The 23470-nt window shown below is 45.8% G+C and overlaps 1 protein-coding gene across 1 annotated transcript; it reads left to right on the top strand.

Annotated features, from left to right (window-relative positions):
- Positions 1–1284: 1284 nt before the first annotated feature.
- NAGPA (N-acetylglucosamine-1-phosphodiester alpha-N-acetylglucosaminidase) lies at positions 1285–22741 on the top strand. The gene is made up of 11 exons (XM_087728691.1): positions 1285–1406; positions 3266–3748; positions 5470–5609; positions 11215–11323; positions 13254–13382; positions 14859–15067; positions 16060–16107; positions 16768–16896; positions 18948–19079; positions 20083–20134; positions 20310–22741. The coding sequence occupies exons 1-11, from the start codon at positions 1309–1311 to the stop codon at positions 20605–20607; spliced, it is 1827 nt and encodes a 608-aa protein (XP_087584817.1). The 5' UTR covers positions 1285–1308; the 3' UTR covers positions 20608–22741.
- The last annotated feature ends 729 nt before the right edge of the window (positions 22742–23470 follow it).

Genomic DNA, 23470 nt, shown 5'->3' with positions numbered 1-23470 from the left:
TATACTGTGCATAACTGGGGCCATACAACATTAAACAATAATCACAGCAGTTCCTCTTGTCAACAATACCTCCAGAAATATAAATAAAATAAAACTCAAACTCAAATATAAACCCAATATACCTCTTCCGCTCTCCATACACCCCTTTCTTCCACCCACTCCAACTTACTATCTTCCCTCCATCATTCCCCTCTACCACTCCTCTCTCCCAGTCCACTCCCTCCCTTCCTTCTCACCCTCTCTCCCGCCCTCTCTACCCCTCTTCCTTCTATCCCACTCCTCCTCCCCTTGGTGTATTTCTACTATATGTCAATGTATTCAGCTTGTCCTATTTTTACGGAGAAATTAAAGAGAAACGGTATATATGTGAAATAGCATTACGTTGAAATCTAACATCTAGTATATGTCCCCCTCTCCCCTCCCCTCCCCCCAAACACCCCACCTCCCCCCCCCAACTTCCCAGAGCCCGTACACGGTATAGATTTTTAACAAACACAGTCTAAAATATCTTGAGACAAAAGAAATAAGAAAAAGGGTTAATAACATCTCTACATTGATCAGCTTCTTCCTGTTACACTAACTTTGAACAATTTAAATCATTCCTGATCTTAAGCATAGGCTATCTGGAATTTCTTAGTCCCATATTTGTTTTGTATATAGTCAATCCATTTTAAGTCCACAAGTCTTAAAGTTGCCAGGTTTGGGAACCACTGCGCTACTGGTTCTCCACAACCTGTCAGAATTAGCTGAATACCACCTCTGGTCTAGTTTAATGAAAAGAAGGACCAGGGGAGACATGATACCAGTGTTCCGATATCTCAGGGGCTGCCACAAAGAAGAGGGAGTCAAGCTATTCTCCAAGGCAGGACAGGAAGCAATGGGTGGAAAGACTCAGAAGGCTAAATGAAAATTCTGTACGAAGCATGGTCTCTGAACTTTTTGTCTCAATTAGCCATTTACGTTTAATAGTAAAAGACTGGTTAATAACTACAATGCATTGTAAAAGCTTCAGAAGGAAAGGAATGTTTGTGGACCATTTGTTTCCTGGCAGTTTCTAAGTTATTAGTTTTTCATTATTTTTTTTTAATGGAAACAACTTGACCAAAATCTGTCATATATTGAGACCATTAAAATCAAAAGGTTTTTTTTTAAAAAAAAGACTTGTAGTTCTCCCCAGTGGCCACAAGAGGGCAAACAATTGCTTTCTTCGCCTGGGAAGGACGCTGAGGTTCCCTGAGCTTCACGTGACCTGCGATCATGTGACCTGTCTTCCGGTTTAATATGGCGGCTCCCTTGAATGCCTGTCGCATGTCTCAGGCGGGGGGGCTCGGAGGTCTTGCCCTGGCCGCGTTTTTTGGGGGGCTGCTTCACTACTTTGGGGGCGTTCACGGCAGCGCAGGAGCCTGGTAAGGAGGGAGACCCCGGGGAGGGGAAGGGGGACCTACCTAGCAGGGCTGGCGGAGGTTGCTCCTCTTCCGCCTTATGCAGTTAGCATTTGAATGTCGCTTTTCGCGCTGAAACATAAGGAGATCTGAGCCCTTTTCTGCGTTTCTAAAAGGTATACTTTTTTTAAAAAAAACAAATCTTTGCAGGGAGGCAATCTTTTGACCCGCAGAAAAATGCTTGAGGGTAGTTATTTTAAAACTGGTTTCTGGATGGATGGATGGATGGTCGATGGATAGGGGAGATGGATGGATGGATGGATGGGTAGATGGATGGATGGATAGGGTGGGTGGATGGATCGATCAATCAATGGATAGGGTAGATGGATGGATGGATGATAGAGAAATGATAGGTAGGTAGGTAGGTAGGTAGGTAGGTAGGTAGGTAGGTAGATAGATAGATAGATAGATAGATAGATAGATAGATAGATAGATAGATAGATAGATAGATAGATAGATAGATAGATAGATAGATAGATAGGTGTGTGAGTGTGTGTGTTTGTATACACTAGGTATATGGTATAAGATGTGGCTTCGTGATTGTAAAGTTTGACAATCCTAAAGAAAAGAAGATTAGGAGCGACATGATAACAGTGTTCCAGTATTTGAAGGACTGCCACAAAGAAGAGAAGGTCAAATTATTCTCCAAAGCACCAGGGGGCAGGATAATGGTTGGAAACTAATCAAAGAGAGAAGTAACCTGGAATTAAGAAGAAACTTCCTAACAGTGAGAACAATTAACCAGTGGAACAGCTTGCCACCAGAGGTTGTGGGTGCTTTGCCATTGGAGGTTTTTAAGAAGAGATTGGACAGTCACTTGTCTGAAATGGTATAGGTTCTCCTGCTTAAGCAGGGGGCTGGACTAGAAGACCTCCAAAGTCCTATTCCATTCCATTGTATTCTGTTATTCTATTCTATTTATGCCTATTCCATTCGGATGTTCTGTTCTGTTCTCTTATACTGTTTATATAATCTATTTATTATTAGTTTTGGTTAAACTGGTTTTCTGTAACAGGGGGGAATAGAACAGTTAAAAAGATGGGTTTTTAGTTCAGAGGGTGAAAAGGAAGATAAATAAAAAAAACCTGTTTATTCTGCTTTACTTGCTATAGGTAGTCCTGGACCTTTGTTTACTGACAATTTGAAATTACAATGTCACTGAAAAAAGTGATTTATGACTAGTCCTCATACTTACAACCATCACAGCATCCCGATGGTCAAGTGATCAAAATTAGGACACGTGACAACTGGCATGTATTTATGATGATTGCTGGGTCCCACAGTCATGTGTGATTACCTTTTGCAACAAGCAAAGTCAATGGGGAAGCCAGATTCACTTAACAATCAGGTTAGTAACTTAACTATTACTAACTTAGCAACTGCAGTGATTCACTTAACAGCCGTGGCAAGAAAATGTGTAAAATGGGGCAAGAGCCACTTAACAACTGCCTCGCATAATCAACAAAACCTTTGGGCTCAACTATGGTTGTAGGTTGAGGACTACCTGTACTCTGATAACCCAAAGGTGCTTTTTTCAAGAGGCAACTGGACTATCTGGTTTTTCTTTGAAGACGTTTTGCTTCTCATCCAAGAAGCTTCTTCAGTTCTGAAGAACCACCTTCTCCAAGAAGCTGAAGAAGCTTCTTGGATGAGAAGCGAAAAGTCTTCAAAGAAAAACCAGAAAGTCCAGTTGCCTCTTGAAAAAAGCACCTTTGGGACAACTGTGACCTGGATGGCTGAGAATCTCAACAGACAAGATCAGATAAAGGTTGTCGCTCATTTTCCTCTGTCTGAATCCGTCCTTGTTGCTCTTCAACTTTCAGGAATTCTTTGAACGATGACCTCTTGCTGCCCTATCTCCCTCCCCAGCATGGCCCACAGCATCCTCACCGCTACATCCGAGACTGCCAGGCTCTCCTGCGGGGCAATGCGACGCATGAAACCTGGCCCAGCGACAACAGCAGTGCCTCCCCTCTGGCTCTTACACATACATTTGTTTCGGACTTCCCCCTGCACCATCCAAATGGCCGCCTGGTGTATGGACACTTGACGATTGTGCGAGACCCCCTGAGGACTTTTTCTGTCCTAGAGCCCGGAGGACCGGGGGGGTGCCACCTCCACCGCAGAGCTACTGTGGAAGAGACGGTGAGCCGAAGTCAGTGCCTTGTGGCCCAGAATGGGGGCTTTTTCAATACAAAGACTGGAGCATGTTTAGGGAACATTGTCAGCGATGGGCAGCTGGTACAATCTGGTGGAGTGCAGAATGCTCAGTTTGGTATCCGGAAAGATGGCACTTTAGTCTTTGGGTAAGTGTTGGCATGCTCTTTTTTTATTTTTGTTGTTGTTGCTAGTTGCGGAGTCGTGTTCAACCCATCGCGACTCCATGGACAACATTCCTCTGGAGTCCATTTAAGCTCACACTGACTGCTTCGGTGACTCCATCCAGCCACCTCATTCTCTGTCGTCCCCTTCCTCTCTTGCCCTCAATCTTTCCCAACATGAGGCTCTTCTCCAGGGAGTCCTTCTTCCTTCTCATTAGGTGGCCAAAGTCTTTGAGTTTCCTCTTCAGGATCTGGCCTTCTAAAGAGCAGTCAGGGTTGATCTCCTCTAGGACTGACCGGTTGGATGGCCTTGCAGTCCAAGGGACTTGCAGGAGTCTTCTCCAGCACCAGAGTTCAAAGGCCTCCATTCTTTGGCGCTCAGCCTTCCTTATGGTCCAACCTTCACAGCCATCCATTGCAACTGGGGAAACCATAGCCTTGAATATACGCACTTTTGTTGGCTGGGTGATGTCTTTGCTTTTTAGTATGTTGTCTAGTACTGCAACTCCTTGTTTAGTGACCAGAATTGAGACCAGCATCTGGATTCTTAAGTGAAGCAATTGTTAAGTGAAATTGTGACTGTGCTTATGGATTTGTTACTTTTTCATTCATGACTTACAACTTGTCTTTTCATGACTGTTTGGCATTTCAGTGGCATTGGGATGGGTGTGTTCTGGTCCATCTTTGATGATGGCTTTTGGCCTTCATAAAATATTGTCATTCCCCCCATGCCCCCCCAAATCACTTGACCACATTTCAGACACTTGGCAAGTGAGTTGCTACTCACAGCATCCCTGCAATCACATAGCCATAATATGCGATGGTTTTTTGCCAGTTTCTGCCCTTTTTTTGTTTGTGGCTGGTGTCTGGAAGAATGGGTTCGCTTACTGTATGTGATTTACTTAATAGCCATAGTGATGTCCACTGTCGAAAATGGTCTCGTCATCGCAGTGTCTCAACTTACAGCTGGATTTCTACTTCCAATTGTGGTCATAAACAGTAAATCTGTAATTGGTAACAGTCACTAATGAAGCCGTCACTAAACAAGGATTGCCAGTAACCGTTGTTCTGACCTAGGCTTCCTGAGAGCATGAGCAGACTCCTTGTCCTGACCAAAAAAAACCCTTTTATTAATTGACTCTGAATTCTGCTCACTCACGTCCAGCAAAGTCTTTCAAGGGAAAATTTACAGTCACAGACTTTATCTGGCTTGGAGAGTTGCCAGGTTGATAGCTTCAAAATGCAACACTGTATTTGGCAAGGAGTCTTGGAGAGTCACGGACCAATTAAGCGAACTAATTGTCTCCTGCAAACTCCACTCCCCTTTTGCTCCTCTTTTATTTCCTCTGGGAGGGGCCATTCATCATCTACCTGTGGCCTTCCTCCCAAGTCGATCTCTGTTCTTTAGCTGTTCCCTTCATCTGGCAACACTGCACATGCGCACACTGGCAACAGGCTCCAGCTGTTCTTCTGCCTCACTGATGTCTGACTCCGAAGGCAGCTGATAACTGGCATACGGCTCTGGCCCCCTCTCTGCCTGCGACTCAGAACCCTCATCAGAGCCTTCCTCGGACTCCAGGACTGGCCCATCTTCCTCCCCAACCTCCTCACTGTCTGAATCTGCTGCCAGCTCCGCTGGCAGGCCACAACCACCGTTTTGGCTTCCCTGGAATTTTTTAGTCTGTTTTTTTGCTTGTCTCTTCCAGCTACCTGTCTGAGGAGGAGGTCTTGGCTACGGAGAACCCATTTGTGCAGCTAGTCAGCGGAGTGGGCTGGATTCTGCGAGACGGAGAAGTCTACCTGAATCAGAGCCAGGTGGCAGAATGCGACAAGACTCAGGAATCAGGTACCAGGCTGAAGGCACAACCCTCACCCCCCACTCCACCCCTTGAAGTTTCAGGAGAATGGGTCTAAACCAGGGGTCCCCAACAGGGGCCATGGATCGGCACTGCTACATGCCAGAAACCAGTCCGCGCAAACAAACAAAGCCCCATCCACAGGATTCAGGCAGCGCACAAAACCACACCCCTTCCGGTCCGTGGGAAAACTTCTCTCCGCGGAACCAGTTCCTGGTTGGGGGCCATTGCTCTAAACCACGGGTGTCCTTTGGACTTTCCAGAGTTAGGATTGAGTGAAGAGGAATTGCCTTGGGTTTCATTTATTTATTCACAATTGAATTTATATTGCTGCCTGTTCTCCTGTGGCAATTGAAGGCGGCTTCCAAAGTATAAAACCCCATTTAAAACAGTAAAACTAATAAAAGGGCTTTCAGACGGCACTTGGCATTGTACCTGATGCTCTCGTCCACAGTCCGGTTGAGGCCTTGGTCGCTGCTTGGAACTCAACAGCATCGGAGGCTCTCAACCAGATTGTGCCTTTACGGCCTATCTGAGGCAGTGGATCCAGGAGGGCTCCTTGGTTTACTGAGGATCTCCGGGAGATGAAACGCCAAAAGAGACGCCTAGAGCGCCGCTGGAGGTCCAGTAAGTCCGAGTCAGACCGAGCACTGTTAAAGACCTGCATCAGAGCTTACCTTCTGGCAATTCGGACTTCTAAAAACACATATATTGCCGCTCTGATTGCGTCCGCTGAGTCGCGCCCAGCCGCCTTGTTCAGGATAACCCGCTCCCTCCTGAAAGGGAGGGATACGGGCAACCCTTTACGAGGTAGAGCTGAGGAATTTGTCCAATTTCTCGTGGATAAAGTTGCTTGGCTTCGGGCAGACCTGGACTCCAATTGCGCAGAGCCAACCGAGGTACCGGGGGAGGGTCTTGAGCGGCATCTATGGATTGATTTTCAACTTGTTACTCCTGAGGAAGTGGACAAGGCCATGGGAGCAGTGAGTGCCTCCACTTGTGTACTGGACCCGTGTCCCTCCTGGCTGGTCGCGAACAGCAGGGAGGTGACATGGGGCTGGATCCAGGCGATAGTTACCACCTCCCTTCAGGAGGGGTTCTTTCCCCCCCACCTAAAGGCGGCGGTGGTGAGACCCCTCCTGAAGAAGCCGTCTTTGGATCCAGCCATTCTAAATAACTATCGTCCAGTCTCCAACCTCCCCTTTGTCGGGAAGGTTGTTGAGAAAGTGGTGGCCTCTCAGCTCCGGCGGTCCTTGGATGAAACCGATTATCTAGACTCCTTTCAGTCTGGATTCAGGCCTGGCTACAGCATGGAAACTGCTTTGGTCGCACTGACCGATGATCTCTGGAGAACCAGGGACAGGGTTCATGCCTCCGTCCTAGTGCTCCTTGACCTCTCAGCGGCCTTCGATACCATCGACCATGGTATCCTTCTGCGACGGTTGCGAGAGGTGGAGGTGGGAGGCACCGTTCTTCGGTGGTTCTCCTCCTACCTCTTGGACAGGTCGCAGTCAGTGTTGGTCAGAGGGCAGAGGTCGACCCCTAGGCTCCTTAATTATGGGGTGCCGCAGGGTTCGGTCCTGTCCCCCCTCCTGTTTAACATCTACATGAAGCCGCTGGGTGAGATCATTCGGCAGCACGGGATAAAATATCACCAGTACACGGACGATACACAGCTGTATCTGTCCAGTGAAGCAGTTGACGTGATGTGTCAGTGCCTGGAGGCTGTTAGGGTCTGGATGGGGGTAAACAGGCTTGTACTCAATCCTGACAAGACCGAGTGGCTTGTGTTTTTCCCTCCCAATAATTGGCCATGTATTCCATCTCTCAGGCTGGGGGATGAAATTATATGCCCCTCAGACAGGGTTCGCAATTTGGGAGTCCTCCTGGATCCACAGCTGACTTTAGAACATCATTTGTCGGCTGTGACCAGGGGGGCATTTGCCCAGGTTCGCCTGGTGCACCAATTGCGTCCCTACCTGAACTGGGAGGCTCTCGCAACAGTCACTCACGCCCTTGTGACCTCAAGACTGGACTACTGCAATGTGCTGTACGTGGGGCAGCCCTTGAAGAGCATTTGGAGACTTCAGCTTGTCCAGAATGCAGCCGCGCGAGCAATTGTGGGTGCACCTCGGTACACCCACATTACACCTATCCTCCGCGAGCTGCACTGGCTGCCTATCGGTCTCCGGATACCCTTCAAGGTGCTAGTCGTCACTTATAAAGCCCTACATGGTATTGGACCTGGGTACTTGAGAGACTTCCTGCTGCCAATTCCCTCCCAAAGACCTATTAGATCCCACAGATTAGGCCTCCTCTGAATTCCATCCGCCGGCCAATGCCGATTGTCGACCACCCGGAGGAGGGCCTTCTCTGGAACGATCTCCCCGTGGAGATCCGGACTCTCACCACCCTTCAGGCTTTCCGCAAAGCCGTCAAGACCTGGCTGTTCCGACAGGCCTGGGGCTGATGAGTTCCCATCCCCACTCGAACTGTGTGGCTGTTAACTGTTTTTAAATTGTTTCCGTATTTTGTTTGCTTGCCATTTGCTTTTTTTTTTCTGTATTATTCCCTTCCCTTTTGGTTTGTTAGCCACCCTGAGTCCCTCCGGGAATAGGGCGGCATACAAGTGTAATAAACCTTGAACCTTGAACCTAAAAAAGACTCCAATAAATTAATATAATAAAATCACCTCCCGCCCCAGCAATAGCAGCTCACGCGAGTCTTTTCATGGGCTCCATCCCACTCTGCGTTCCCCAGGCCCGCTGGCAGAACCAGGTCTTCAGCACCTTCCGGAAGAGTATTAGAGTGGGGCCCTTCTAATGTTCTGGGGAATAATGTTCCAGACAGCCCTTCTTATAGGTCTCACCAGATACCATATTTTTTGGAATATAAGATGCACCAAAATTTGGAAGAAGCAAATTAAAAAAAAGGTTTTACACTCTGCAGACCTCCCAAAAATGACCTGTTTTTCATGAAAACGGGCCCATTTTTTGTCAAAAAAAGCATAGCCTTTAGGAGGCTTGTAGAGTGCTGCGGGGGGCAGGGGGCAAAATGAGCAAAAATTGGTCCATTTTCACTCATTTCTGCCCTCCCCAGCCCCCAGGAGCACTCTGGAAACCTCCTAAAGGCTCTGCACGGCCATTTTTGCAAAGGGGCAGGGTTTCAGGAGGCCAAAAATGCTGCATTCAGTGTATAAGATGCACCCAGATTTTCACCCTCTTTTTTTGAAGGAAAACTGTGCATCTTATACTCTGAAAAATATGGTATATCTCCCTTGGGGATGGGACCCACAACATTCCCTGCTCTGATGAGTTGGGTAGATGTGACCTCGGATCCCAGCCATGAAGGGCTTTAAAGGTGACAACCAGCACCTTGAATTGCACCCAGAAGCAAATCGGCAGCCAATGCAGCTCCCGCAAGAGAGGTTATACATGTGCACACCTGGGTCTGCACAAAACCACGCGGGCCGCCCATGGAAGGGTTGCATATAAAATATACTTTAAAAATCACATAATGTTGATGATGATAACCCTTTAGTCGCGTCCAACTTTTGGCAATTCTATGGCCCAGATGTTTCCAATGTCTTCCAGTCTTGCACTATTACTTTGAGCTGTTCTACGCTCAGGCTGGGGAACCAGATTTCAGACCCCCCAGTGAGACTGGCAACTTTGGAAGGATAGTGAGGTGGTCTTTGTCCAGGGAACCCCCAACTTGACAGCTTTAGAAGACTTGTGGACACACAGCTCCCAGAATTCTTGCTGACTGAGGAATTCTTGGAGTTGAAATCTGCAAATCTTAAAAGTTGCTAAATTTGGAGACCCCGGGTCTTATTGGTAGATTCACAAAGTGGCCAGTGGGATGGACCTGGCCAGTCTTGGAACCATCCTTTGCCCAAAGACAATTCATGATGTTGCTTTTCCTACCCAATTCCCTACAAGATGTCCTTTTTTTTGCCACCTGCTTTAGTGTGCAAAACTGAGCGGTGGGTCATTGTCTAAGATGCTGAGCTTGTTGATCAGAAAGGTCGGCGGATCGAATCCCAAACGCCGCACAATGGAGCGGGCTCCCGTTACTTGTCCCAGCTTCTGCCAACCTAGCAGTTCAAAAGCATGTAAAAATGCAAGTAGAAAAATAGGAACCACCTTTGGTGGGAAGGGAACAGCATTCTCTGCACCCTCGGCGTTTAGTCATGCTGGCCACATGACCATGGAGACGTCTTCGGACAGCGCTGGCTCTTTGGCTTTGAAATGGAAATGAGCACCACCCCCTAGAGTCAGGAACGACTAGCACTCATATGTACGAGGTAAACCTTTACCTTACCTGTGGGTCGGGACCCCTTTGGGGGTCGAACGACCCTTTCACAGGGGTCGCCTAAGACCATCGGAAAACACATATTTTTGATTTTTTATGGTTGGGGGTCACCACAACATGAGGAACTGTATTAAAGGGTCACAACATTAGAAAGGTGGAGACCCACTGCCTTAGTGTAATCTTGTTCATTAATTTGAGAAGGTGGCCTGTTTCAATATATTAGGATACAATAACAACTGGCTGCTAATTTTATTTCCCAAGAATAATTATAGCTCCTCGGAGCGTGGTAAAGATTGTAGGTCTTGAGCATAAGTTTTCCATTGGGGGGAAAAAATAGATGGTTAGAGACCTGTTGTGTGGCAAGGAAGATGGTGGTGGGAGCCCCCCCCCCCCCCCCGCTCCAATAAAATCAAGCCCAGCCTTCGCCATTGGTCCCCAGGATGATCCCCATCCCCCACATTTTTCCACCTATCAACATATGAGGACTGGAAGGAAGGAATGCAGCGATTCCTTGATGTAGGACCATTTCGTTTAGTGACTGCTTGAATTACATCAGACAAACATTAATTGCAACCCAAACTTGCAATCATGGCCGTTGCAACATCTCCATAATCATGTGATCAAAATTTAGGCAATTAGCAATAGCAATAGCAGTTAGACTTATATACCGCTTCATAGGGCTTTCAGCCCTCTCTAAGCGGTTTACAGAGTCAGCATATTGCCCCCAACAATCCGGGTCCTCATTTCACCCACCTCGGAAGGATGGAAGGCTGAGTCAACCTTGAGCCGGTGAGACTTGAACAGCCGAACTGCAGAACTGTAGTCAGCTGAAGTAGCCTGCAGTGCTGCATTTACCAGCATGTAATTATGATGGTTTCTGTGTCCAACACGCAAAGTCAACGGGAGAAGCTGGTTTCGCTCAAATTCAACGTTTCAGTTGGGGCATGCGCGCGGGCGCAGTTTAGGCCCATGGCATCTAAAAGATTTGCCACCCCTGTATTAGAGGTTGGCTTAGCTTAGTTTTTCTTCCCTTCTGCACCCAACCATACAGTTTTGGACCTGACATCCCCCAGATCTTTCAGGAAGTTGCAAGATGGTAGTACTTACTTACTTACTTACTTACTTACTTACTTACTTACTTACTTACTTACTTACTTACTTACCTGCCAAAATTGTCGTCCCGTAAAGTCATCCCACTGTAGGGGGAGGCCTTTGTGCTCAAGCCAAACAACCCCTCTTCTCTTGGCTGCTTGAAACATCTCTCTTTTCCCCCCCTGGCAGGGACTTTTGACACTTTTGTCAATATGGTGTCTGCCAGGACGGCTGTGGGGCATGACCGACAAGGACAGCTCGTGTTGTTTCACGCTGATGGGCAGTCGAGCGTCAGAGGGTATGTCCCGTGGCTTGGGGAAGCTTTCTTTGCTTTGCAAGGGAGGTTGGCGATCTTCCTGGAGGGGAGGCGTCTCCTGCATTCCAAATGTCGAGCCAAAGAAAGAAACATTGGCGCTGTGTCCTGAGTTGTACCGTCACACTCGGCCAAGTCATGGCTTGTTGGCTTAAGTTGCAGAGCGGTGTCAGGGGTGTCTTACCCCACAATATATATATATATATTTCCAGAGAGTAAGTCAATACTTTTTTTTCCAGAGAGTAAGTCATCTGTGTACCAGGTTTGGTTGAAATTGCTCAAGTCGTTCCAGAGTTATGCTGGAATACACACACACACACACACACACACACACACACACACACACACACACCACACACACACACCTGTTTTTAGATAGATAGATAGATAGATAGATAGATAGATAGATAGATAGATAGATAGATAGATAGATAGATAGATATAGATGATAGAGAGAGATAGATAGATATAGATATATAGCAGAAGATAAAATAAAAATGTATGTTTTGGCTGTGGGTGGAGATTCTCTAATAAAATCCCACACAGTCATTCTTGACACTGAAAACAGAAATTTTAAAAAAATTGTTATGCATCTTTACATTTGTCATCCTTATACATTTGTTATTTCATTTAATAGGTTGTAATATACAGTTTGGGTTGCTTTGTTTACTATCCCTTCCTCCTTTTTAAACACCACTTTGTTTTCCCTTTCTCTTCTCTCTCCCTGTCTTCTCTATTTTCTTCCTTCTTTCTCTCCTTCCCCTTCTTCTTCCCTTACCTCTCTCCTACTCCTATTCTTCCTCTTCCCATCTTCTCTCCTTCTCTTTCTCTCCCTTCCATCCTTATTTCTTTCTTCTTTCCCCCCTTTCCTCTCGTTCTCTCTTCCTCTGTCCCTTTCTTTTTCTATTGTTGTCGGTGTCTCTTTCAAATTTCAGTTTATGTTTTCTTGGGATGGTATTTCCGCAAGCCCAAATATATTTTGGTATCATTTCTTATTCCCTTATCTTCGCTAGTCTATCCTTATATATTTCTTTCCTTTATATCTCGCTCTTGAATATATACTTGTATATTTAATATTTTCTTTTCTGTTTTCCCCTTCTAAACCCCCCTTTTTTCCATTTAATAATGCATAGTCTGGGTTCTATATCTTTCTTTTTTATCTTCCTTTCTCTAGCCAATCATAAAATCTTCCCCATGTCTTGAAGGACACTGATTCCTCTTTATCCTTTATTTTCAGTGTCAACCTGTTCATCTCTGCATAATCTAATATCTTTTTTATTATCTCTTCATCTGTTGGTGACTCATTTAATTTCCAATGTTGGCAAATACAATTCTCACAGCTGTAGTTACATGTATAATCAAATAAGTATCCTCTTTCTTGAATTTCTCTGGGATAATACCTAGTAAAAATGTCTCCGGTCTAAATCCTATTTCTTGTTGTAACATTTTCTCTAGCTGCATTCTTATTTTAGTCCAATATTTCCTTGCTTCTGCACATTGCCCACCACATGGGATAATAAGAGCCTGTTGTTTGTTGACATTTCCAACATTTCACGGACTTGTCTTTAAAGATCTTTGCTAATTTTTCCGGTGACATCTGCCACCTGTAAAACATTTTACATAAGTTGACACTGAAAACAGATTTATAGCTCTTCCATAATTCTTTCAGATTTGCTTTCAGGCTTTTCCTTCTGCTCTGTCTCATCATCCTCAAAGCCGACAAAAATAGACTTTGAATGCGATGAACAAGACCATGTCCAGCTTAGGAAAGTGGAATTCTTGAGAGTTGGCTACCAGGCCTCGTATTCCTCAGAGAGATCAAAATCATTTCTTAATTGGGGTAGTTAGTATAACCAACAGCTGTTTTTTCTCCGGTCAAGTTCTTGTAACCGTCTCTTGTTTCTTGCAACCGTAGTCTGAATCTCTGGGAAGTGGCGGATTTCCTAAAGGAGCGTGGCGTTGTCAATGCAATCAACCTGGACGGTGGGGGGTCGGCTACTTTCGTTGTCAACGGATCCCTTGCTAACTACCCCTCGGATCACTGGTACGCTCTCTCTGCTGTCATTTTCCTGGACTAGCCTGGGGTTTGAGTTGCAACAACCACAGTAAGCGTCGCACTTCAGGCTAATGGTTGTAGAACAATGATGGGCAGCCCAAGGAAACAATTTGGTTAGAAATAGTCCATTCGGCTCCAAAAATATTAATATTTTTTTTAAACCCTTCCCCTCCCAAGATGCTCTGTGGTTATTAGTGGCCCAGAGTTTGCATTGTGCATTCTGTTTATCGATATGTTGCAAGTTCAATTGTGGCTTTGTCATCTTTTCTTTTGCAGCGGCTGTGGGTTTTATGTTTTTTGTGTGTGTGTATGCTTCATTAATTTTGATTTCGTTAGCCACCTAGAGTTATGGATGTGAGTTAGCAATAGCACTTAGATTTATATACTGCTTCAAAGTACTTTGCAGCCCTCTTGTTGTGACCCACCAGTGGCCAGCAGAGCTGGCTGCAGATTCAGAAAGTGAGGAGGTTGGGAAGGAACATGGGCTGGTCCTGGAGTCTGGGGAAGGCTCTGATGAAGGCTCTGCGTTGGAGGCAGAGAGGGGGCCAGGGCCGTCTGACAGTTATCAGTTGCCTTTGGAGTCAGACATCAATGAGGCAAATGAACAGCTGGAGCCTTTTCCCAGTGTGCGCATGCGCAGAGTTGCCAGACAAAGGGATCAGCTACACAACAGGGGTCGACTTGGGAGTAAGACCACAGGTGGACGATGAATGGCCCCTCCAAGGGGAAATAAGAGGAGCGAAAGGGGAATGGAGTTTGCAGGAGGCAATTAGTTCTCTTAATTGGTTTGTGACTCTCCGAAACTCCTTGCCAAGTTCTGCAGATATCAGCCTGGCGGCTCTCCAAGCCAGAGAAGGCCTGTGACTGTAAATCCTCCCTTGAAAAACTTTGCTGGATGTGAATGAGCAGAATTCAAATTAAATTAATAAAAAGAGTTTTTGTCGGGACAAGGAGTTTGATTCATGTTTTCGGGAAGCCTAAGTCAGAACACCTCGCTAAGTGGTTTACAGAGTCAGCCTCCAACAATCCAGGTCCTCGTGTTATCGACCTCGGAAGGATAGAAGGCAGTCGGCAGAATTAGCCTGCAATTCTGCATTCTAACCACGGTTAGATGGCAGTATAAATTAAATAAATACATAAATAACACACATCTGTCACAGGCTGGGCTTGAAGATAAGGGGAGGTGGCTGTGTTTTTAATTCCATCTGCCCCAAAGGTGCTTTTTTTCAAGAGGCAACTGGGCTTTCTGTTTTTTCTTTGAAGATGTTTTCCCTTCTCATCTGAGAACCTTCTTCTAGGATGAGAGCTGAAAAATCTTCTTGGATGAGAAGCAAAACATCTTGAAAGTAAAAGAACCAGAAAGTCCAGTTGCCTCTTGAAAAAAAGCACCTTGGGGACAACCATGAACTAGATGACAGAGAATCTCTGTAGATAATCCTGTCTGCCCTTTTCTTTCTTCCCAAGCGTGTTTGACTCGACCTGGCGCTGCCCTCGGAGCATTTCGACGGTCTTGTGCGTGCATGAGCCTGCCTGCCAACCTCAAAACTGCAGCGGGCATGGGCACTGCGTGCTTGGACAATGCCATTGCCACGGGGCCTTCTGGAGCGGGCCAGCCTGTGATGTGCTGGATTGTGGGCCTTCCAACTGCACTCTTCACGGAATGTGCACGGAGAGTAAGAGTCCGTTTTGGGAAGGATACGGGCGCAAATGGGTCTCCCTTTGGGGCTGGGGGAGGAGGGCCCTGTTCAAAAGGGGCTCATTGCGAATTGGCACCCTTGATTTTGAGGCTGGGCACAGAACTCTGAGATTTGAAAAAGGATGCCGTAAATAACAGGGAACCTGGCCTCAAGGTCAAATTAAAGCTCTTGTCTGAGAAGGGTTTCATGGAGGAGAATAACGGAGTTGGAAGGGATCTTGTGGGTCATCTAGTCCAACCCCCTGCTCAAGCAGGAGACATTAATATCCATGGTATGTGCTTCCTGGTAGGATCTTCCTTCTCCTTCCCAGCTTTTTCCAAGGAAAAAGTCAGAAATAGTAGGAGGAACAGAAGCTACTGGTTGCCACTCTTTTTGGCCATGCCCACTCAGTCACATGACCCCTCCCACCAAGCCACGCCCACAGAACCGGTGGCAAAAAAAATAGATTTCACCACTCCCCTAAATCCCATCCTATTCTCTGATCTTACTACCCAACTTCACAATATCTTCTCTGTCCCTTCTTGGTTTGTATATGTGGTAAAGGAGACGTGGAAGATAATTCACATGTTCTATTACACTGCAAGCTATACAGAGCTTGTAGGTCTGCACATATTCTCCCCTTATTAGAGAGATTGCCAGGGAGGGCAGAGCATTTTTATCTAGGCTTCCTCCTCCAGGACACTAACCTGGTTACCACGTATGCAGTGGCAAAGCTCTGTGCTGCTGCAATGTCCATAAGAAAAAAAACTGGCTACAGAAGTAAAGTACCATCTTGTACCAATTATCTGGACATATCTTTAACAATCTTTGGACCATTATGTTATTATCCACTTTTAATGTCAATACTTTTTAATTATATTTTAATGTTAGTATTTTTTAATATAGTGTAAAAACTAATGTGTATTGCTGGTCTTTGACTGTAATAAAAGATTTTACTTACTTATTCTCTGTCCCTTCCTTTATTGCAGTGGGATGTATCTGTGATGCCGGTTGGACCGGTGAAAACTGCACCCAAGGTGATCCTCTTTCTCATTTAGCCCTCTTGATGTTGGTTTGTTATGCTGGATCGGTGTCTCCGCTTGGCTCAGGGCAACAGGATTTTCTTTTTAAAAAATTGACTTCCATGATACAGAAGGGAAGTGAATTAAAAAGAAAATGGCCATCAGGGCGGTCCCCTTCCACAACTCTGCAGCAAGGGTCTCCAACTTTGGGAACTTTGGATTTGTGGATTTCAACTCCCAGAATTCCTCAGCCAACATGTCAGGCTGAGGAATTCTGGGAGTTGAAGTCAGGGGTGGGCTGCTACGGTTTTGCCCTGGTTTGGGAGAACCCGCAGCTAACATTATAGCCGATTCGGAGAACCTCCAAATCCCACCCCTGGCTGGCCCCACCCACCCAGCCCTCCCATCCCAGGAGTCTCCACGCAGCCCGTTTTGGATGCAAGGGAAGTGCAGGGACTGGGGAGTGGGAGAAAACTGACCTCCTAGAAGTTCCAGAAGGCCTTTCCAGCCTCTGGAGGGCCTCTGGAGCCCAGGGGAAGCAGGTTTTGCCCTCCCAGAGGCTCAAGGAAAGCCTCGGGAGGGCAAAAACTCCCCAACACACACACACACACACACACACACACGCACGCACAGGTTTTCCTCCCACAATCCTGATCATGCTTTCCCTTCTTTTAGTTTGCACCAACGCTACCTATGGGGACAGCTGTGCTCAGAAATGCCTCTGCCGTAACAACGGCAAGTGTGACCCTGTGCATGGATCCTGCACTTGCCCAGTGGGCTTCCAAGGAATCTTCTGTGAAGAAGGTGAGAGATTTGGAGCCGGTTCTGTGGCTCCCCACAATCTCTGTCAAAGTGACAATAAAGTTATTCTATCTATCTATCTATCTATCTATCTATCTATCTATCTATCTATCTATCTATCTATCTATCTATCTATCTATCTATCATATCCATCCATCATCTCTTCTCTATCTGTCTGTCTACCTATATATCTGCTATATCCATCATCTATCTGCTGTATCCATCCATCCATCATATCCATCCACCCACCCATCCACCATCTATCTTCTTTATCTGTCTGTCTACCTATCTATCTGCTATATCCATCCATCATCTATCTATCTGCTATATCCATCCATCCATCCATCCATTTATCGCTCTGCTATACTATCCAGCCATCCATCTATCATCTCTATAGTTACCTATATACCTACTATCTATGTGTCCATCCATCCATCCATCCATCAATCCATCCATCTATTTATCACTCTATCTGCTATACTATCCATCCATGCATCCATCTATCATCTCTATAGTTACCTATCTACCTACTATCTATGTATCGGTCCACCCACTCACCTATCCATCCATCCATCCATCCATCCATTCATTTATCGCTCTATCTGCTATACTAACCATCCAGCCATCTATCATCTCTCTCTATATAGTTACCTATCTACCTACTATCTGTGTCTGTCCATCCACCCACCCACCCACCCACCCACCCATCCAACCACTCATCCAACCACTCATCCATCCATCCATCCATCCATCCATCACTCTATCTGCTATACTATCCAGCCATCCATCTATCATCTCTATAGTTACCTATATACCTACTATCTATGTGTCCATCCATCCATCCATCCATCCATCCATCCATCCATCCATCCATCCATCTATTTATCACTCTATCTGCTATACTATCCATCCATGCATCCATCTATCATCTCTATAGTTACCTATCTACCTACTATCTATGTATCGGTCCACCCACTCACCTATCCATCCATCCATCCATCCATTCATTTATCGCTCTATCTGCTATACTAACCATCCAGCCATCTATCATCTCTCTCTATATAGTTACCTATCTACCTACTATCTGTGTCTGTCCATCCACCCACCCACCCATCCATCCAACCACTCATCCATCCATCCATCCATCCATCCCTCTATCTGCTCTATCTGCTATACTATCCATCCATCCATCTATCATCTCTCTATAGTTATCTATCTACCTACTATCTATGTGTCTGTCTGTCCATCCATCCATCCATCCACCCATCCATATCTCCAATCAGTATCTGGAGTAATCAGTTTGCTAAGTAAAGCTAATGCAATCCTTGGTTGTATAAACAGGCATAGGATCAAAATGGCAAAATTAAGTGGCTTAATACTAATACATACAACGGATGAGGCTGAGGCTAATCTATAAATGCAGAAGATTGAAGTTACAGGTAGCCCTCAACTTATAACCACAACCAAGTCCCAGATTTCTGTTGCTAAGTGAGACAGTTAAGCGTGTTTTGCTCCATTTTGCTACCTTTCCTGCTGCCATTGTTGGAGGGCGGCAACTCCACAGGCTGGAGGGTGGCACCTTAAGGCAGGCTGGGCACAGTCTTCTAGTTCCTTTATCTTTTCTCCTTGCTGACTCTTGGGACGCAACATCTACCAGGTTTTCCAGAAAATAAGACAGGGTCCTATTTACTTTTGACCTCCCCCCCCCAAAAAATAAGCGCTTGGCCTTATTTTCGGGGAGTTCTTATTGTTTTTGAGGTGCAGGAGGAGGTGAGCGTGGTCACCGCATGGCTGCTGCTGTGTTGCAATATTTTCAGGGAGGGCTTATTCCAGAGCATGCGCTTAATTGCACGATTAGACTTATTATCCGGGGAGGTCTTATTTTCGGGGAAACAGGGAACTTACTTGAAGCTTCAATGTCCATCCCCCCCTATTGTCTTTTCTGTATTCAGTAACTGGCCCACCTCTAGGGTCACTTGCAGTGTCCTAAAGTCTTATTTTTGGGGAAACGGGGCACGTCTTAAAAGACATAACATTTCTTCCTTGTTTTGCAGCCTGTCCTCTCGGACAGTACGGACCTAACTGTCAGCATCCCTGCCAGTGCCCAAACCAGTGTTACTGTGATCGGAGGACTGGCAGATGCAATATTTCGCTAGATTCAACCACCCTGGATAAATTATCTAGAGGTACATGATTTGGGGGTCCAGACTGTAGAGAGAATCCTTAGAAAAACTGTTTTGAATTGTTGGAGGTTGTAGCTCAAGTTTCTGGCCAATCCAGATCTTGGTTTGCAAAACCCAGAATGTAATTTTCTCTGGTCTCTTGGATAGCTGTTTACCAATCAAGGATGAGCAAACTTGAGATTTGGATGCAAAGTGAATACAACAGTCTTTAGGATGGCGAAGGCAAAGTCATTTGTATATGTTAAGGAAACTGTCCTAGAAATAACAGCAGGTAGTCCTCCTAATTGTTTGTTTAGTCACCATTTAGCGAGCATGAAGCAAACCCCTTGTCCCAACAAAAAACCCTTTTATTAATTGACTGTGAATTCTGCTCATTCACATCCAGCAAAGTCTTTCAAGGGAGGATTTACAGTCACAGACCTTATCTGGCTTGGAGAGCTGCCAGGCCAATATCTGCAGAACTTGGCAAGGAGTCTCGGAGAGTCACGGACCAATTAAGCGAACTAGTTGTCTCCTGCAAACTCCACTCCCCTTTCGCTCTTTTATTTCCTATGGGAGGGGCCATTCACTGTCCACATGTGGCCTTACTCCCAAGTCGATCCCTGTCCTTTAGCTCTTCCCTTCATCTGGCAACTCTGCGCATGCGCACACTGGGAACAGGCTCCAGCTGTTTGTCTGCCTCACTGATGTCTGACTCTGAAGGCAGCTGATAACTGGCATACGGCCCTGGCCCCTTCTCTGCCTCCGACACAGAGCCCTCATCAGAGCCTTCCTCGGACTCCAGGACTAGCCCAGGTTCCTCCCCAACCTCCTCACTATCTGAATCTGCTGCCAGCTCCACAGGCTGCTGGCAGCCACAACAAAGTGATAGATTTAGATTCTCACACAAAGATAGCTTCACTTGTTTGGATCAATATTTTTTTTGTGGCTCGGATATGAACCAGGAAATAGGATCCCTTTTCTCACTTGATCTGGTTTGTTTCTCCCCCCCCCTTTTTTTTTTTAGCTGGGCCGTGCCTGCTACAAGCTACCTCCAAGGAAGAGTTCTTTTTCTCCAAGTAAGTTGCACCCTTTTCCCTTCAATTCCTCGCACGTTCTTGGGTGGTTTTCCTGCCTCCCACGGAAGAACCGGTGGAGGGGGGAAATAAAAACTCAAAGAAGATCCTTTTCGATCTGTAGCTTGGTGGGTGGCCCTCTCTGCCCTCATTCACGAATCGTGGTTTGTTCTTGCAGGAAAGTCTGGGTCGCGATAAGCCTGAGTTTGCTTGCCCTGCTTTTGCTCAGCGTGTTGGTGAACGTCAGACTGGCTCTCCGCAACGCCAACACGCGTCACAAACACGGGGAGTACATCTCTGTCCCCCTGGAAGAGATCAAGGGTGGGACCAAAGACAGGGATCTGCTAGCAGCTTGGGAGGCCGACAATCCCGAGGCCGCCTGGGACACAAATCTGACAGAAAGCGTTAACCTGCTTGATCAAGCGTTCCTCTTCCATGGAGCAGAAACCTCAGAAGTTGGTACCGTTCTTCGATAATGTAGACATTTTTGCTCCATCGCTTGGGAGTCGGTTGCCATTTTTCCTTATTGCCTTAACTGGAACCATGGCCTAGGAGCGGAGGTGGTATTCAGCCAGTTCTGGCAAGGATGGTACGAGGTCTCCTGTCTTGGACTAGAAGACCTCTGATGTCCCTTCCAAACCCATGGTTCTATGTTTGTCTTACATAGAGGACCCTTTGGGTTTCTGAAGGATAGGGTGTGGTTCGCGACTGTGTAATTTATATGCTTGCTAAAGGACGATAAGTTGCCTTTTTCTTCCTCTTCTCTTGGATTTAACAATTTAACAAACCAAAAACTGCTTTTCAAGATGATTTAGCATAGCCTTCAATGGAAGCTCCTATCGATCCAGGTTTTATCAGTTGAAATAAAGAACCGTATTTCTTTAACCCAGTGTTTCTCAACTTTTAAGCGTCGTGGACTTCAACTTTAAACTGTTCATGACTTCAGTGGCATAGTGGCTAGAGAATTCTGGGAATTGAAGTCCACACATCTTAAAAACCGTGCCATAGTTGAGAAACACTGCTTTAACGCATAGTTCTGAACAGGTAGCCAAACATGGGGCATCAAAATGATCTGGGCTTGTATATGTTTGATATTTGTAGATCTGTTTTTATTCAGGGGAATTGCAGAAAATATTTTGGAATTTATCTGCCAAGCTTTTTAAAAATTGCATTTTTTTCCCTTTTCCAAAATGACTTACTTGATGTCAAAATACTTGATTATATGTTTTATTCTCTTGGTAATTCAGAAACATACTTTTTGCCTTTTTGTATTTTTTTTTCAATGTACAGAAGAAAATAACCAGTGGAAAAGATTTCAGTGGTGAGATTACTGTAGCTACTGTAGTTTAAAAAGCCAGGATTCCTAGTTTGAAAAGTTACGCAAGTAGAGTCACTAATTTTATTCTGCAGGCTAGAATAACAGGAGATACAGAAAAGGGTTTTACTAGGCTGCTAATCTTTTTTAATCAGAGATTTTTGAGAGAATCTCTTAAAAAGTGTTTTTTATTTGAAAAGATGAACATTTTCTTAGGATAGCAATAGGAGTATCTTTTAATAATATATTTTGAAGTAAAAATTAATTCTTTCTGAGCCAGCTTTTTTAAATGCACCTTGGTCTGTATTTTTATTTTTATTTTGTATTTATGGAACCCTCAAGTGAAAGTTTGAAAATGGGCATTAGTTCCCACCTGATACGCCCTTTCTCAGGACGGTGGAGACGACATCCAGGCATGGGTGTGACTCCGTCAGGATCTAATACGACCTGGTCTACAAGTATTAAAGACACGCCCACTAGGCTCCTCCCCAGAAATAGATGGAGTGACTTGTAGACCGCTGTTTAAACGATCTGAAACGATAGATATTACCTCTCCCCAAGGAAAACAGCAGAGAAGAAAAACCAGAAGTAAGTCAAAGGAACAGGGTGGGGCTGGATGATGTCTCCACCGTCCTGAGAAAGGACGTATCGGGGAGGAATCAACGCCCATTCTCCAAGTAGGTGGAGACATCATCAAGGCATGGGACATACCAAAGCCCAATAGTCCCATCAGGAGGGAATGGAATAAGAGAAGAAAATTTAAGTAGAAACCACATGCTGCAACACGGCCCGTCCAAATGAAGCGTCTGCTGAGGCGTATCTATCAAGCTTGTAGTGTCGGATGAACGGAGAAATTGAGGTCCATGTGGCCGCTTGGCATATCTCCTCCAATGAAGCTTGAGACGACCAGGCCGCAGAGGTGGCCGTGTGTGGAGTGCGCCGTGATATGAGGTGGAACAGGCATAGAGAGAGCAGAATACGCCCTAGAAATAGCTGTCTGTACCCGACGACCGATGTCCAAAGAGGAGGCCTTGGAGCCTCTCTTAGCTCCAGGCTGGAACTTGACGAAGAGATCCTCAGATCGACTGAGTCTATTTCTGGGGAGGAGCCTAGTGGGCGTGTCTTTAATACTTATAGACCTAGTCGTATTAGATCCTGACGGAGTCATTCCCATGCCTGGATGACGTCTCCACCTACTTGGAGAAGTGAGAGTATTTAAGTCCCTCTAGGAAATAAAACCCCAGGGAGGCTGTGCTCTGTGATTTACGTGGGAATAAACGTTTTACAGAAATAAATTCGTATTATTTGCTTCATTGTGATTTGATGGGGCCAAAAGGGGGAAAAATATGGAGCATATTCTATGTTGAATAAAATGGGAGGATTCCCCACCATCCGGTCAGAGCTGAAGAAGCTTCTTGGGTGAGAAGCGAAACATCTTCAAAGAAAAAGAAAAAAGTCCAGTTGCTTCTTGAAAAAAAGCACCTTTGGGATGGGAAGAGGAAATTTCTCCTAGTTACAGATGACTAACCGACATTGGCCACAGCAACCTCTTTCAATGGCTAAGGTGGAGGTAAACATAATAGGCAGCCATCAATATCCCAATCTACATATAAAAAGCCACACACAAGAGGCACCACATAAATACCACACAAAATAGACCAAAGCAGGGGTCGGCAACCTTAAACACTTAAAGGTCCTTAAACACTTAAAGGTCCTAACTGGAAGCCCCCCCCCCCCCCCTCTCGTTCAATTCTGGAGCCAACTGGAAGTCCGGTTCTCTCTACCATAGAGTCTCTTCCTAGTGCGGCATCCTTTTTCTTCCACCTGTCCTAACCGAAAGCCTTATCAATTGTGGAACTGACTGGAAAACCCACCTCTTGCCAGAGTCTCTTGGCGTATCCTGCTCCCCCCCTCCCACCAAAAAAACCCGGAAGCTCCTCAAAATTGTGGTGCCGACTTGACGACAGGGAGCCGCAGCAGAGGCATGAAAGAGCCACATGCGGCTCGAGAGCTGTGGGTTGCTG

The sequence above is a fragment of the Thamnophis sirtalis genome, unplaced genomic scaffold (assembly GCF_051295495.1).
Source record: "Thamnophis sirtalis isolate CommonGarterSnake01/CBP01778 unplaced genomic scaffold, rThaSir2_p1.2 scaffold_14, whole genome shotgun sequence".
Lineage (NCBI taxonomy): Eukaryota > Metazoa > Chordata > Lepidosauria > Squamata > Natricidae > Thamnophis > Thamnophis sirtalis.
Note: the sequence above shows the minus strand (reverse complement) of the source record. Positions and strands in the feature narration are given on the sequence as shown.